This window comes from Pan paniscus, chromosome 12, assembly GCF_029289425.2.
Source record: "Pan paniscus chromosome 12, NHGRI_mPanPan1-v2.0_pri, whole genome shotgun sequence".
NCBI classification, from domain to species: Eukaryota; Metazoa; Chordata; class Mammalia; order Primates; family Hominidae; genus Pan; species Pan paniscus.
The window spans coordinates 79,420,513-79,435,126 of NC_073261.2; the positions used below are offsets into that span (position 1 = coordinate 79,420,513).

General features: G+C 51.1%; 1 protein-coding gene across 8 annotated transcripts in view; it reads right to left on the reverse strand.

Annotated features, from left to right (window-relative positions):
* TTC7A (tetratricopeptide repeat domain 7A) overlaps window positions 1-14,614 on the reverse strand; it is a 158,717-nt gene that overhangs the window by 105,251 nt on the left and 38,852 nt on the right. For 4 of the 8 annotated variants that reach the window (XM_055108008.1, XM_055108009.2, XM_003822666.5 and 1 more), the window contains one exon: window positions 12,517-12,685. In XM_055108008.1, coding sequence (XP_054963983.1) covers window positions 12,517-12,685 — 169 coding nt within the window. Of the gene's footprint in view, window positions 1-10,972; window positions 11,154-12,516; window positions 12,686-14,614 lie in introns of those variants that run through there. The other 4 variants (XM_034953071.3, XM_063594965.1, XM_034953072.3 and 1 more) reach the window with 2 other exon arrangements.

Below are 14,614 nucleotides of genomic sequence, written 5' to 3' on the forward strand. Positions count from 1 at the left end.
CACTTGAACCAGGGAGTCGGAGGTTGCACTGTCGCCCAGGCTGGAGTGCAGTGGCGCGATCTCGGCTAACTGCAAGCTCTGCCTCCCAGGTTCACGCCATTCTCCTGCCTCAGCCTCCCGAGTAGCTGGGACTACAGACACCCGCCACTAAGCTCGGCTAATTTTGTTTTTGTATTTTTAGTAGAGATGGGGTTTCGCCATGTTAGCCAGGATAGTCTCGATCTCCTGACCTCGTGATCCACCCGCCTCGGCCTCCCAAAGTGCTGGGATTACAGGTGTGAGCCACCGTGCCCGGCCCAGATTTTTTTTTTTAAAACAAACTCTTATATACACATAACACAAATGAATTACTTAAAAATTACATTGTGCAAAAGAAACCAGACATTAAAAAATGCATACCGTATGATTTCATTTATTCAAAAAAGCAAATTAATCTATATCAATAGAAAATAAGGCCAGGAGTGGTGGCCCACGTCTGTAATCCCAGCACTGTGGGAGCTGAGGCAGGGGATCAATTGAGCCCAGAAGTTCGAGACCAGCCTGGGCAACATAGCGAGACTTTATCTCTTAAAAAAAAAAAAACACAAAAACAAAACAGAGGTTGCCTGGGGTGGAGACCAATTAGAAAAGAGCCCAAGGGGACTTTCTCTGGTGATAGAAATGTTCTGTATCTTTATTAGGGTACTGGTCACATGGATATTTACACTGGCCTAATTCATGAAATTATACAGTTAAGATTTGTACATGTCACCATATGAAAATTTATCTAAAAATAATGGAGATAATGCATTTTTGAAGGGAGCTGTCATGATTCAGAGAAATAAAAGTTCAAAGTAGAGGGGTACATTCACGGAGGCGGTCCTCTATAAAGCAATTTCCAATATACACAGGGCCAAAAAGTTTCTGGAGCTGGCAGTGGCTTTTCCTAAGCAAGGTCACAGTCCAGTCACCCAGTTCTGCCCATAAAAAGGGGCCGGGAACCTTGTATTTGTCCCCTGGTTGATAAGGTCTATTTTCCTGTCCACAAACATCTGACTGGAAGCCCACCCAGGTGCTGCAGGCTTGGGTTTCTTTTCTTTACCTTCTGCCCCGTGAGCGCTTCTGCACAAACGGCCAGACCACAGTGCTCAATCCAGGATGAAGGTGGGCTGCCCTGCGCCCAGTCCTTGAGGCATCGGAGGCTTGTAACGCAGCCCTGCAGGGCAGGCACTGCCTTGTGATTCCCACCAGCGAGGGCCTTTCTGTGCCAATACCCAGCTCTAGGAGAGGTCCCTTGCAAGAGGAGGACTTGCTTTTTCATTAACTCAGAACTTTCAATTTGGAGCCAAGCTGATCCTGGCACAGCCTCAGGCCCAACACCAGGCTGGTCCCAGCTCCTTCAGTCTGAATGACTCATCACATCCCAGGCAGCCACCCTTCCAAGAAGCCCCACCCTTGGAACCCTGGAGCCTTGGGCCCTGGATGCAGAGGTAGAAAACAGAAAACATCCTCAGCAACAGAACCCCTTCCCTCCCACCTACCCAGCCTGTCAAAGGGCACGGGGACAGCTGCAGCACCCACGGAAGATGAATCCCAGACTTGGGTACCCTGCAGCCACGGGAAGAAGCGAAAAAATGCAATTCACTCAGCTCTCGGGGGGAAACCGAAAGGCCAGGTAGGAAAGAACCCTCACAGATCACTCTGTTAAAATTAGAACATTTAAAAATAGAATTACCATATGATCCAGCAATTCCACTTCCAGGTATATACCCAAAAGAATAGAAAGCAGGGTCTCAAAGAGGTATTAGTACACTAGCATTTATAGCAGCATTATTCACAATAGTTAAAATGTAGAAGCAACCCAAGTGTCCATTGACAGATGAACAGATAAACAAAATGCCACATATACATACATACAATACAATATTATTCAGCCTTCAGAAGGAAGGAAATTCTGACACATGCTACAATATGGATAAGCCTTGAGGACATTTTACTAAGTGAAATGAGCCAGACACGAAAAGGCAAATACTGTATGATTCCTCTTACATGAGGTACTTGCATAATCAAATTCATAAAAACAGAAAATAGAAGAGTGGTTGCCAGGGGTTAGGGGAGGAGGGAATGGGGCGTTGCTGTTTCACGGGCATAGAATTTTGGTTTCGCAAGGTAAAAGAATTCTGGAGATTGGTTGCACAATAATGCAAATGTTAAAAGAGTTCAGGAGATTGGTTGCACAACAGTGTCTTAGTACCGAACTGTACGCTTAAAAGTGGTTAAGATGGTCAATTCTATGGTATGTATATTTAACACTTTTTTTTTTGAGACGGAATCTTGCTCTGTCACCCAGGCTGGAGTGCAGTGGCACAATCTCAGCTCACGGCAACCTCCACCTCCTGGGTTCAAGCAATTCTCCTGTCTCAGCCTCCTGAGTAGCTGGAATTACAGGCATGCGCCACCACGCCTGGCTAATTTGCATATTTTTAGTAGAGATGGGGTTTCGCCATGTTGGCCAGGCTGGTCTTGAACTCCTGACCTCAGGTGATCCACCCACCTCAGCCTCCCAAAGTACTGGGATTATAGGCATGAGCCACCGCGCCCGGCCAACACAATTTTTTAACGAAAAAAAAAAACAAAAAAACAAAAAAACACAGGCAATTTGGCTTCTGTATCAAAGTCTCCAAAAAATGTATACTCTATGATTCAGTAATTCTACTTTCTAGGAATTTATCTTCGAAAAAAAAAAAAAAAAGCTGGGGGTGGTGACTCACACCTGTAATCCCAGCACTTTGGGAGGGTAAGGTGGGAGGATTGCTTGAGCCCAGGAGTTCAGGACCAGCCCTTGCAACACAGACCCCATCTCCACCAAAAAAAAAAAAAAAAGTGATGTATACAAAATTTAGCTTCAAGGATATCCATTTCAGTATTGTTTATAATGGCAAAAAAAAAAAAAGATTTAGCATACGGGTCCAATGACGGGACTTCACAAAATTAGGATAGAACGTTACAATGAAATGCTATGAAGTTACTTACAGTGACATAGAGGTGTATTGAAAAATGACTCATGAAATACTTTTTTAAAAAGCAGATTATAAAACATGACTGTATGAACTTACATTAAAGCATATATAATCCTATAGGGAAAAAAGACTGGAAAGATATACCTCAAAATGTTCACGGAGTGCTAAGTCTGTTTCCGCAAATACAAAATGGAGTTACTAATAATGCCTAGCTCGTAGTGTAGCCATGATCATTAAATTAGATGAAATATTATAAAGAGTAGAAAGTATGCAGGCCAAGCACAGTGGCTCACACCTGTAATCCCAACACTTTGGGAGCCTGAGGTGGGAGGATCATCTGAGGTCGAGAGTTCAAGACCAGCCTGACCAACATGGAGAAACCCCATCTCTACTAAAAATACAAAATTAGCCAGGCGTGGTGGCGCATGCCTGTAAACCCAGCTACTCGGGAGGCGGAGGCAGGAGAATTGCTTGAACCCAGGAGGTGGAGGTTGCGGTGAGCTGAGATCGCGCCATTGCACTCTAGCCTGGGCAACAGAGCAAGACTCCACCTCAAGAAAAAAAAAAGTATGCACTTAGAAAATATTTTCAAGTGATGCTCACAATAACCTCTTAGGTAAGGGTTTAACCCTTCTCCAGAGTTACAAATAAAAAATCTAAGCGGGGCATGGTGGCTCACGCCTGTAACCCCAGTACTTCTGGAGGCTGAGGCAGGCGGATCACTTGAGGTCAGGAGTTCAAGAAGAGCCTGGCTAACATTGCGAAACCCCATCTCTACTGAAAATACAAAAAATTAGCAGGGTATGGTAGTACGTGCCTGTAATTCCAGCTATTCTGGAGGCTGAGACAGGAGAATCATTTGAAGCCAGGAGGCAGAGGTTGCAGTGAGCCGAGATCGCATCACTGCACTCCAGCCTGGGCAACAGAGTGAGACTGTCTCAAAAAAAAAAAAAAAAAAAAAAAAAAAAAATGAATCCAGGGAAAACAGATTAATTCCAAGACCCCTCAGCTAAAAGCATCAGTGTCGACTAGCTCCAGGTCTCTGGCTGGATGAGGCCTGATCCCCTAGCAGCCTGCTCCTCCTTCTCCATCTGGAAGCCAGCCTCTCACCTGGGGCCAAGACAGCAGTGCCACAGGGACTGAGCTCCTATCCATGTGAGGCACACAGCCCACACCCCTTGGAGAGGGAAGCCAAAATCAACAGTGAATTCCCGCCATACCAGGGCTAAAAACACAAAAACCAAGTATGCTATCATATCCTGTCCTGGAAGCAGCGTAGTGTTCTTTCTTTTTAAAAAGTTTTAATCAGCCACACAATTCCAGGTGACAGCAGAATACCTTGGGGTTGCACTGACCAAAAGAGAACAGTAAAAAAAGAAGCCCATCTTCAACGGGCGGGGAGAGGAGAATCTGCAGATCATAATCCTTCTGGCTGCTGAGGGCATTTCACCTTTTGACTTTGCATAGCAGCTTCACAACCTAGCAGGTCACTGCAGTGCACAGTTCATGTGCACCAGGGTCAGGGCACCAGGACCTCCTTGGCGCTGGGTGTGAGGTAAAGGAGAACACGAGCCAGCCAGGCTGACGCTGGGGGCAGGACCCGTTCTCAAGGGGCCTGTGCTCCACCTATGGAGCCACAGTGAACCCTAAATTAGGCACCAATGACTAAGGTCTGCCAGGCTCAAGGTAGAATGAATGGCTGGAGAAATGGGAGTCACCCTCCATGCCCTTAGCACACTGAGCTAGTCCTAGAGAAATGGAAGAGACCCACCGGAGCTTGGGGAGGCTGAACAGGCTAAAGCTAGAGATGTCCAAAGAGCAGGCCCCGAAACATCCTGGATGCCAATCAAAGCCAGGGAATAACCCTCAGAGCTCAGACCAACAAAAAAGTGGGTGATTTGTTACCCTGGATCCACAAAGGCTTCATCCTAGTCTAGGGCCCAGACCCCTCAGCTCCAGACCCTAGAGAAGATTGCCCCAGACAGCGTGCTGAACCATAGGTGAGCCTGATTTGAGGGGGAACAGGCTGTGGTGCACCTCAGGGTGTGGTGACCCGCAGCCAAAGTTCTAGAAACCCCAGTGAAGAGAGACACCCTGAGCCTTACTGTGGGCTCTCCGCTCTGGGCCCTCTCATGGGGCCCCCCTGGCCCTCACACTCATTCCCAATCCATCCCCCACACACCTCCTCTTGGCTCCAAGCAGTATGATTACACTGCACCTCCAAACAAGCCACCTCCCCTTGTTTCCCCGGGGGCTTCCCTTTGGCCTTCCCTTGCTGGAAGGCACCTCTTCCCCTCAACTGTAGGTGATTCATCCTCAAGTTCAGGCTCACCACCCAGCTCGCCTGTGAAGGCCCCACAACTAGCTGGATCTCACCTCCCTCTGCAAGAGTGCTTCAATCGAACAAGCCCGAATGCTGGAGTCAGAGAGAGTGATGTCCACAGCCTGACCCTGCAACTACTGGTGTAACCTGAGGTGAATCATTTCTGCCTGCGCTCTGGGGCTCTGCCTCCATGCCTTTTACCTACTTTCATAACCGTACCCTGGTTTTCCTTTGAGGAACCATTCCCACATCTCAGTCCACAGGATTCAGGTGGGGGAAATCCCACCCCTGACACCAGCCCAGTATCCTAGGTGCTGGGCACAATTGGCTCCAGGGTGGGCATGAGACCAAGCCAGGTCCATGAGAAGCTTCCCCAGGCAGTCTCTCCTTCTGAGTTTACGGGTGCCATGCTGCAAGAACCATGTACTCCTGGAGCTGCTGAGGAAGACCTCAACAGACCTCAATAGCTGAGCCCCCAGATTCAGCTATGCCTGATGCCATGCTGCTCCAACAACTTTCTAGTACAAGGGGCCATAAATATCCAGCCCCTCCTTTTTGTTGTGACTTTCCAACTAGTTGGAGTTGCACATTGGTTATTATAACCATAAGTCTGGTTATGCAGAAACTGATCCCCAGAGGCATGGTGTCCGAGGGGAAAATTCCTGAAATACAGGATTGGCTGGGCTGAGGTCAGGTGGGGCAGTGAGGACTTTGCCATCTCCAAGCTAAGAAATTGGAATTCCAGATACACAGCAGCAGCACTACCGGCTGGAATGCAGCCTATTTTGTCTTGAGGTGAGACCTTGGGCATGTGGTGGAACACTTCAGGATACTGGCCTATGCCGGATGCTTCTTGGGGCCCATGCTAAGCCCTATAAAAATAAGCCTTACAAGCAGCACTCCTGGCAGCCTCTCGGAATAAGAAAGCTTTGTCTGTATAAAACAATGCAAGACAGCTGAGAGTGAAGTCAGATAAATGGAGTTGAAAATTCTCTGTCCTTGCTGAAGGCAGTGCCAGAGGAGACAGGGGGACCAGACTCTATTAGGAGACAAGGCTGGAAAGGCCTGAATCCCTCCCCATGCAAACCTCACAAGGACCCCCTGCTGCAGCTCTCACTGCACTGCGAGAGAGCCAGGGGTGGGTGCCTGAGAGGAGCCCTGAGGCCTGCTGCTGAGCGACAGACCCTTGAGGCCTGGATCTAGATCCATGGACTTGAAGTCAACACCATCTTTATCTCTAGGTTCTCACCCATGAAGATGATGCAATGGCAATTGCCCAAAGGCTTATTACTACAGAGTTTTAAGGAGCTGTAGAGGCAGACAGACCCCAAACCTGGCAAACAAGCCCTTGCACTGCTCAACCTATCAGGTAGGCTCAAGTGTTCCACTCCCATCAGGGGCTGGGCTGCCCAGAAGCAGCAGCCCAGAGGGGACTCTTCACCAATGGCCTTTTCTGGTGGCCAAAAGGCCAAGAGTCAAGGCAGAGCTTCCCATGGGACAGAACTAGAGACAGCCATATGGCCGAGACACCATGGCCAGGCAGGAAGTCTGCCATACTGCCCCAATGAGCCATGGTAGGAGCAGCAGACCAGCCACTCTGGGGTCTTCCAAACAGCTGCTTCCCCTGGAGCTGCATCCCTCCAGGAGCATGCTTTGCTCACCCACCTGCCACTCCCTCAAAGGAAGTGACCCTAACTTGGCATTCCCGGCAGGTGTTTGCTGAATCAACTGCTGACAAATTTTACTTCCTCCTGTGGGAGGTGGGCCAGGAGCCTTGGGGGATACAACTGCAAGAGGTCAGACGCTCGGTGGAGGAACATACTGACCCCTAACTGGGTAGAATGGACGTGCATACTGAGCTGAGGTCCAAGTGAGCTGGGAGGAGAGAGAGGATGTTGCAGGCTGAACAACCAAGGGAAGCTCTCAGCACAGGACACACTGAACTGTGTCGGAGGAGAATGTAAGGAAGCAGCTATGTGCAGAGTGAAGAAAAAAGGCAAGGACAATGTCCCAAGAAGAAGTGAAGGGAAGAACTTCACAGATTATGTTGGACACCAGGAGCAGACCTCATTAGGCAGACAGGTGGGGCTTCAGGAAAGGAGAGAGGGAGATTGGTTGAGGGTACAAAAGAAATGACCACCTGTACTCAAGAGGCTTGGAATTCAGTGGAAGACAGGGCTCACAGCCATGAGCACATGGAGTCAAATGCAGAGGGTTCTGCCAAGGGAGTGGGCAGCACTGCAGACAGGCCATCCTAGAAGAGCCTTGAAACCAAAGCATTCTAGATTATTTTTGTTTTTCTGAGACGGAGTCTTGTTCTGTCACCCAAGCTGTCGTGCCATGGTGTGATCTCGGCTCACTGCAACCTCCGCCTCCCAGGTTCAAGCGATTCTCCAGCCTCCCAAGTAGCTGGGATTACAGGTGCATGCCACCACGACCAGCTAATTTTTTGTTCTTTCTTTTTTTTTAGTAGAGACAGGGTTTCACCATGTTGGCCAGGCTGGTCTCAAACTCCTAACCTCAAGTCATCCGCCCGCCTCGGCTTCCCAAAGTGCTGGGATTATAGGCATGAGCCACCGCACCCAGCCTAGATTATTTTTTATTATATTTATTTATTTATTTATTTATTTGAGATGGAGTCTCGCTGTGTCACCCAGGTTGGAGTGCAGTGGTGCGATCTCGGCTCACTGCAAGCTCTGCCTCCCGGGTTCATGCCATTCTCCTGCCTCAGCCTCCCGAGTAGCTGGGACTACAGGCACCTGCCACCAGACCCAGCTAATTTTTTGTATTTTTAGTAGAGATAGGGTTTCACCTGCATTAGCCAGGATGGTCTTGATCTCCTGACCTCGTGATCCGCCCACCTCGGCCTCCCAATGTGCTAGGATTACAGGCGTGAGCCACCATGCCCGGCCTGATTATTTTTAATACAGAGTAAATGGATGATGTTCCCTTTTTACCAAACAAGAATGGTAATGGAGCTGTTTCATCTGAATATATATCTGTCACCTGCACCTGGAATTGGCTGGGAACATTTCCTTTCCAGGGTCTTCCCCTGATCTGACATGGTTGGTCAGGGGTCAGTGGGCTGGCGGAAGTTACAAAGGGGCCATGGCAGGGCCTGGGGAATAGGGTAGGAGAGGAGTGTGCTTCCACTCTAGACCAAGATGATGGATGTTAGGTTGAAATAAGAAAGCAAATTTTCTGAACAACTCGTCCACAAATACCCAAAAACAGCCCTGGGAAAGCAAATGCCAAGAAAATGGCTGCAGGGCTTCACCAGGGCTGTAGCCCCTACTCAAGCCAGGGCTGAAGGAGGCCCAGAGAGGAGAAAGTCCTCATCTGTCTGACCCATCTTGGAGGCAACTGTAATCTGCCTCCCAGCACCCTCTGGTGGGCTCCTCTGTTACAGGTGGGACACAAGCTTTAGAGACATCCATCTGGCCACCAATGCTACTTACAGGCTGCGTGACCTTCCTCAGCTTCTTCATCCTTAAAATGGCCACCTCCCATTTACAGAGTAGAGATGAAGGTTAACCATCAGTCAACAAATATTTATTAAACAAGTGTTCCAGGGCAGTGTCTCACCAACGGTAATGTGCGTGTACATCATCCGGGAAAGTTGTAAGGTGTAGATTCTGATTCAGTGAGTTTGGGGAGGGCCCCTGCAAGCTCCTGGGTGGTGCACATGTGATCATCCTGCTTCCCCCCATCCCCCTACATGCACATACATCAGAGACATACATCAGAGGCTCAGCTTCCAGAGGGATGGGTCTGTGCCCCATGTTTCTGGGAATGCCACCAAATATCAGGTATACCAGAGGAGCTCAGGAAATTGGTACCGGGGAAATGAAGAATCAAACAGGGGATTCTGACAGGCAGGGGAGGCTCTGCCCAGGGCCATAGGTGACTTGGGAGCAGCTGACCACAGAACAGGGCATTACTGAGCAACAGGTCAATATGATGACTTCTCTGCAGCCAGGAGCAGCTGAAGGCAGGACCAGGGAAGAGGTGATTCTTCTTCCAGAGCCTCCAGCAGGGCCCAGCCCACCTCCCAGGTGCTACCAAGAGGCCCTAAAATCCAGTCTCCTACTCCTGGCTGGACCTGGTCAGTCTGAGCACATGTGTGACTCAAATGTTAGGGGACCAGGAATGCTGGTGGCTGGGCACAGACCACCTGGACATGGAAACAATAGGTCTTTCCATGAAGTTGTCTTATTTTTCTATCTTAGTGGGGGAACATGTGGTTTTTCTATTGTTTCTAAGCAAATGTGACATGGACAATAACTCTTTTCCCCTCAGAGGAGGTGGAGGTTATGTACTCCCCCACACCTTATATACACAAATACGCATGTGATGTCTCTGCACTCTGGCTAAGGAAAACCCAAGACTGCTGCAACTGCCCCTTCACTCAGGCTCCTGGGTTGATGTCTAAAGCCTCCCCGGGAATCAGAAAGCATCTTTGGGTGTAACACACAGAGGCACATTTCAGAGGAAGGCAGGGCCTTTGTGAGTGATGCCTCACAGGGTCACAGTGCAAGTCCCTCTGCTCTGATGGGGAAAGAGGGTGAGGGGAATATGTTTTTATGTCTTTTGAGGGTGGGGACGAAGAGACACAGGGCCTGCTCCTGACTCCCCTAAAAAGAACAGCAGCTCCATGTTGGAACCGCTCCACACTGGGGCCTCCACAGAGCCTCCTAGCCTGACCAGCTCAGGCTCCCCTGTGACACACAAGCCCTGTCCTCCTCCTCCAGCCAGATGTGCCTGAGACCCAGACTGCCCACCCCCTGAGAGTACCAAACAGAACCACAGAGCAGACTCCTGTGAAAAATGGAGTCAAGCCATGGCCTAATAGTCTGCCAAGGAGTGCTGAGTGTGGGTCAGTCAGGCTCCTGCAGGCAGCCCAGCATCAAACGGAGCCCAAGACCGAGGGGCTGCCTGGGAAGGAGGACTCCAGTTCAAATACATGCTAACTGATGTCCTGAGTAAGCTGCTTCCTTTTTGTCAGCCTCAGTCTCCTCAACTGTAACATGAGGGCTTGGCCTGGATCACTTGATTCCTTTCATCCTAGGATTCTCAGCAACAGTATCACAAGCTCCAGCTGCCTGGGTTCAAATCCTGCCTCTGCCACTTCCTGTGAGACCCCCGCATGAGTCACCTCACTTCTTCCAACCTTAACTCCTCATCCGCGACATAGAATGAGGGGAACACCAGCTCAGAGGGTTACAGAGGGGGCTCAACGAGGGCCTACCTGGCAAGGAGGGGGGCTGCATAAATATCAGCATTCTGTGAACTCTGTGGCCCCTGCTGCCACCACCCTCATGCTCACAGACGGAGTCAGGACCAACGACCAGCGTCCTCAGCCCCCGAAGGGTGTGGCCTCTACTCTGCATGGGAAGACCCACCGGATCCCCCAAACCCAGGCAGATCAACATCATGCACACCCCGGTGGCCACGTGCATGGTCTCAAGCACACACAGGGTCAGGCAAACCTCAGCATGCCGGGCAGCAGGCGTGGTCACTGCAGCAGGACAGGGAGGAGGACAGGCAGAGAGGAGGCAGGCAAAGGGGAGGCCATGTGCAGTCACTGGGGAACGGGAGCTAGCACAGCCTGAGACCAAGCAGCCCGCGCCGGCAGCGCCCGTCTCCTTACCTCCCCTGCAGGACCTCTGACCACCGGGACTGTGTTCCCCAAAGAAGCCGGAGGCATGCTGGAAAGAGGAGAGAGCAGGAGACAGGGGGCAATCCATCCTGAGCCAGGCTCAGGAGAAAGTCCCGGAAAGGAAGCCCGAGGAAGGGGGTTCCGCTCAGGGCGTCCATGGCTGAAGAGGTTTCTAAGAGACCCGAAAGACCCAAATGCCAAATGCAGATCACCCCCAAGACTGGCCTGTGCCAGAGGCGCAGAGCGGGGGATGAGAGAGCAAAGGACGAAGACCACCCACAGTGACCATCTTTCCAGGTTTCCTGGCATGGTGTGGACCCAACGGAAAAGGGATCCAAGGATCTTGGGTGGGCGAATCCCCTCAGAAGTCCCACCAGCCAGAGTCAAGGAGGGTGTGCCCTCCACAGATGTCACAGTCACTCCTCCTGGGACCCAGGGGAGACAGGGGAAACTGAGTGTGTGTTGCAGGGCCTTGGAGGACTCACACTCCAAGGCCAGAGTCAGAGCATGGAGGTTCTCATCCTGGCTCCACCATGAATCTGGGTAACTTTGGGCAAGTTATCCTCTCTGGGCCTCAGTTTCCCCACAAGATGGTGAGAATGTCCCTATCTATAATAGAGTGTGTCACATAGTCTACAAATGCCAGGCACCAAATACCCACTGAGCCACAGGCATCTTTTCTAGACTTTTCTCTGGGGGTTGGTTTGTGCTGCACTAGGGAGACGATCAAACATCCAAGATTCCGGACAGCAGGCTGGGCAGAGGGGCTCCCGCAGCCAGGGATCCAGGGAAGAAGGAGCCTGAAGCACAAAGTTTGGGGTAGGATGACTTTAACATTGAACACATTTGGGGTCCAGTTAAATGGCACGATTTCCCCAGCTGGGCTGTCCACAGCCCCCTCATAAAATTCCTACATCACTGACCCATGTCCCTAAATCCCCTCCAGAGCACCCCTTGACCCTGGAAGGCTAAGAGCTCCTCCAGGAACTGGTTCTGACCTGTTCATCACTGGGTCTCAGCCCCTGCTCCCTGGGCCACTCACAGCAGGTGCCCGACAAATAACTGAGGAGTGGCAGACTCCTACAGCATCCAGCACCTGCTCTGGGGCCAGCGCCAGTCAGCAGAGCCAGCCTGCCAGTGAGAGGTCATACTTTGTAAACCTTTCTAAACCTTGCTACACAACTCTGCTGATGACTCTTGGCATGGTAACCCTGGGAGGTCAGGTATTACAACCGTATCTTCCAAACAAGTAAACTGAGGCCAAAGGAGGTGAAGAGGTGATTGCCCAAGGGTACACAAAGTAGGGTAATTGTTGTTGACAGAGCCAGGGCGAGAATCTGAGTCTCCTAACGTCCCAGGCACCAGGCAATCTCAACATGGCCGGTTGCCACCGGCATCCACCTTAGACACCAGTGCCAGGGCATGGGCACTACCACGGGTGAAGAATCTGGACACGAGCCCAGCAGGGCCCTGGGAGTCAGAGTGCAACGAGCTGCACACAGTGGAGGGGAGCCCAGGCTGGTGCCCACAGCTACCTTTGATGACAAAAGCCTCCGACAGCAGCCGCATCTGATACAGGGGCTTGTTCTCCATGGACATGTCATCAATCCCGGCCCGTGCGTACATGCTGATGGCATCTCGGTATGAGCCCTCCACGTAATGCAGTTTGCCCAGGATCAGCATGGCCTCACACATGTACTGTGGCTGAAATGACAAGGACATGTTACCAGCGCCTGACCCAAAGTTACCTTGGGGTGAACACCCCCACTGAACCTGGACCCTGTTTGCCTCAGACCTTGCTCAGAACTCCCCTCCTCCTCCAGAAAGCCCTCTTTGATGCTCAAGCACATGCCGACAGCTCCCCGCTCTCACCCATGGTCTGCAGCCTACATTGTGGTTCTCAATAAAATTCTCCTATGAGTCCCTAATTGTTTCATGTGTGTGCGTTTTATGCCCCCAGCAAGACTCCAGAGACCTTGCAGACTAGGCCCTGTCTTCCCTCTCCTGAAGCCCCCCAAAGACTGCAGCCCAGGGGGGGCACTCAGAAGCTCAGGCATTTATTCTAAACACAAGTGGGGAGTCAGAGATGGAGTTAAGTTTTGTGGAGCCCCAGGCTTCTCATTTTGGGAGTCCTCTTGTGTACATGTATATGCAAATCATAATTAGGTGAAAGGCCTTAGAAACAGCCTGTGGGGACCCTGAAGCTTATGCCTCCCCCCACAGTGGCAGAGGGACAGATTGAGGAGGAGAGGGCCTGCTGCGTCACCATCCTCTTCCTATCAGAAATGGGTCAAAGTGCAGAATCACGGAGGCCAAGAGTGGCTGAATTTAAACCTGTTTTCTTTCCCCTCCTTTTTCAAAAGTTGCTTACATCTCAATCTCCATCCCACAGAGGAACTCTCAGGGCCTCCCTTAGGGCCTGCAGTGGTCTTGTCAGCCATGATCACCCCTACTGTGGCTTGGGATCCTGTGCTGTTGCCTGAGGGAGGCTGTGCTGGCCCTGGGCTGTGCCACCCTGGCGCGTGAGTTCTGACCTTGGACATGGCCCCAGTTCTCCTTGTAACCTCCCGCCTCTGCAGGCCATTTGCTCTGGCCCCCTGCCTCTGATCCTGTCCTCAGCTGGCTCACAATGCCTATGGGCCAGGCCCTGGGCACTGCTCCCGCCACACAGGCACCAATCTGTCCATAAAGCTCCCTGAAGATGCAGCTCTCATCCCACACCTGGCATTTGTCACTGGCAGGAAGGTGCTACCCCTGTCTCCCTGTAGGGAGGTAAGAGTCTGGGGTCCCTGTGACCCCAGGGCAAGCCTCCAGCACTCCTTACCATCTACTGCCCTCTCAGAAGCCAAGAGAAATGAAGCGTGGCACAGACAGGCTCCAGGGAAGCCAAATTCACCTTCCCAACTGGTCCTTCTGGCTTTTGTAAATCCACATTCCTCTTTTGCCTGTGTTTCCTCAGGTCCCCTTCCCCCTGGCCTAACCAGATCCTCTTCTATCCTTTGGGGCCTTGCTCAGGCCCACCTTCTCCTGAAAGCCTCCTTGACTACCAGGGAGCTCCCTTCAGCTGAACTCCTCCAATGCCTCTACCAATGGGCCCATTCAGCCTCTGCACGCCTGACCTGCTCTCTCTATTAATTAACTCTCCAAAGCTGAATCTTTTGAGGGGATTTGCTAGTCTCCCCAGATAGGCCATCCACTCCCTGGGCCAGGGCCACAGATGACACATCCCAGAGGTATGTGGCCCACAGTCCTTCCAAGCTGGGCAGTGACTCTGCATTCCCTGCACTGGTCTCAAGCCACGGGCTCATTTCCTCCCTGCTCGGGCTGCGTCTTCCTCGTGGGTGAGGGAGAGATAATAACACCTACTCCTCACCGCCTATCACAGCGATGCTGAAGGCATTAATAGGGCAAAGTCCAGAAAAGAGCTTTGAACTTTTCTTTGGAAAAGAGCAAGATAAATACAGGGTATGCGTAATTATCATTATCCTGCACATGGAGACAAGGGCAGTGAGGCAGAGAAGGACATTTCAGACATGCTGATGGGGTGTGGCTAGTGGCGGTTCCTGGAGGACCAGTGGCAGTTTACAACAGAGCTTCCACCAAGCTGGGGAAAAATTAGACAATGCAGGGCAT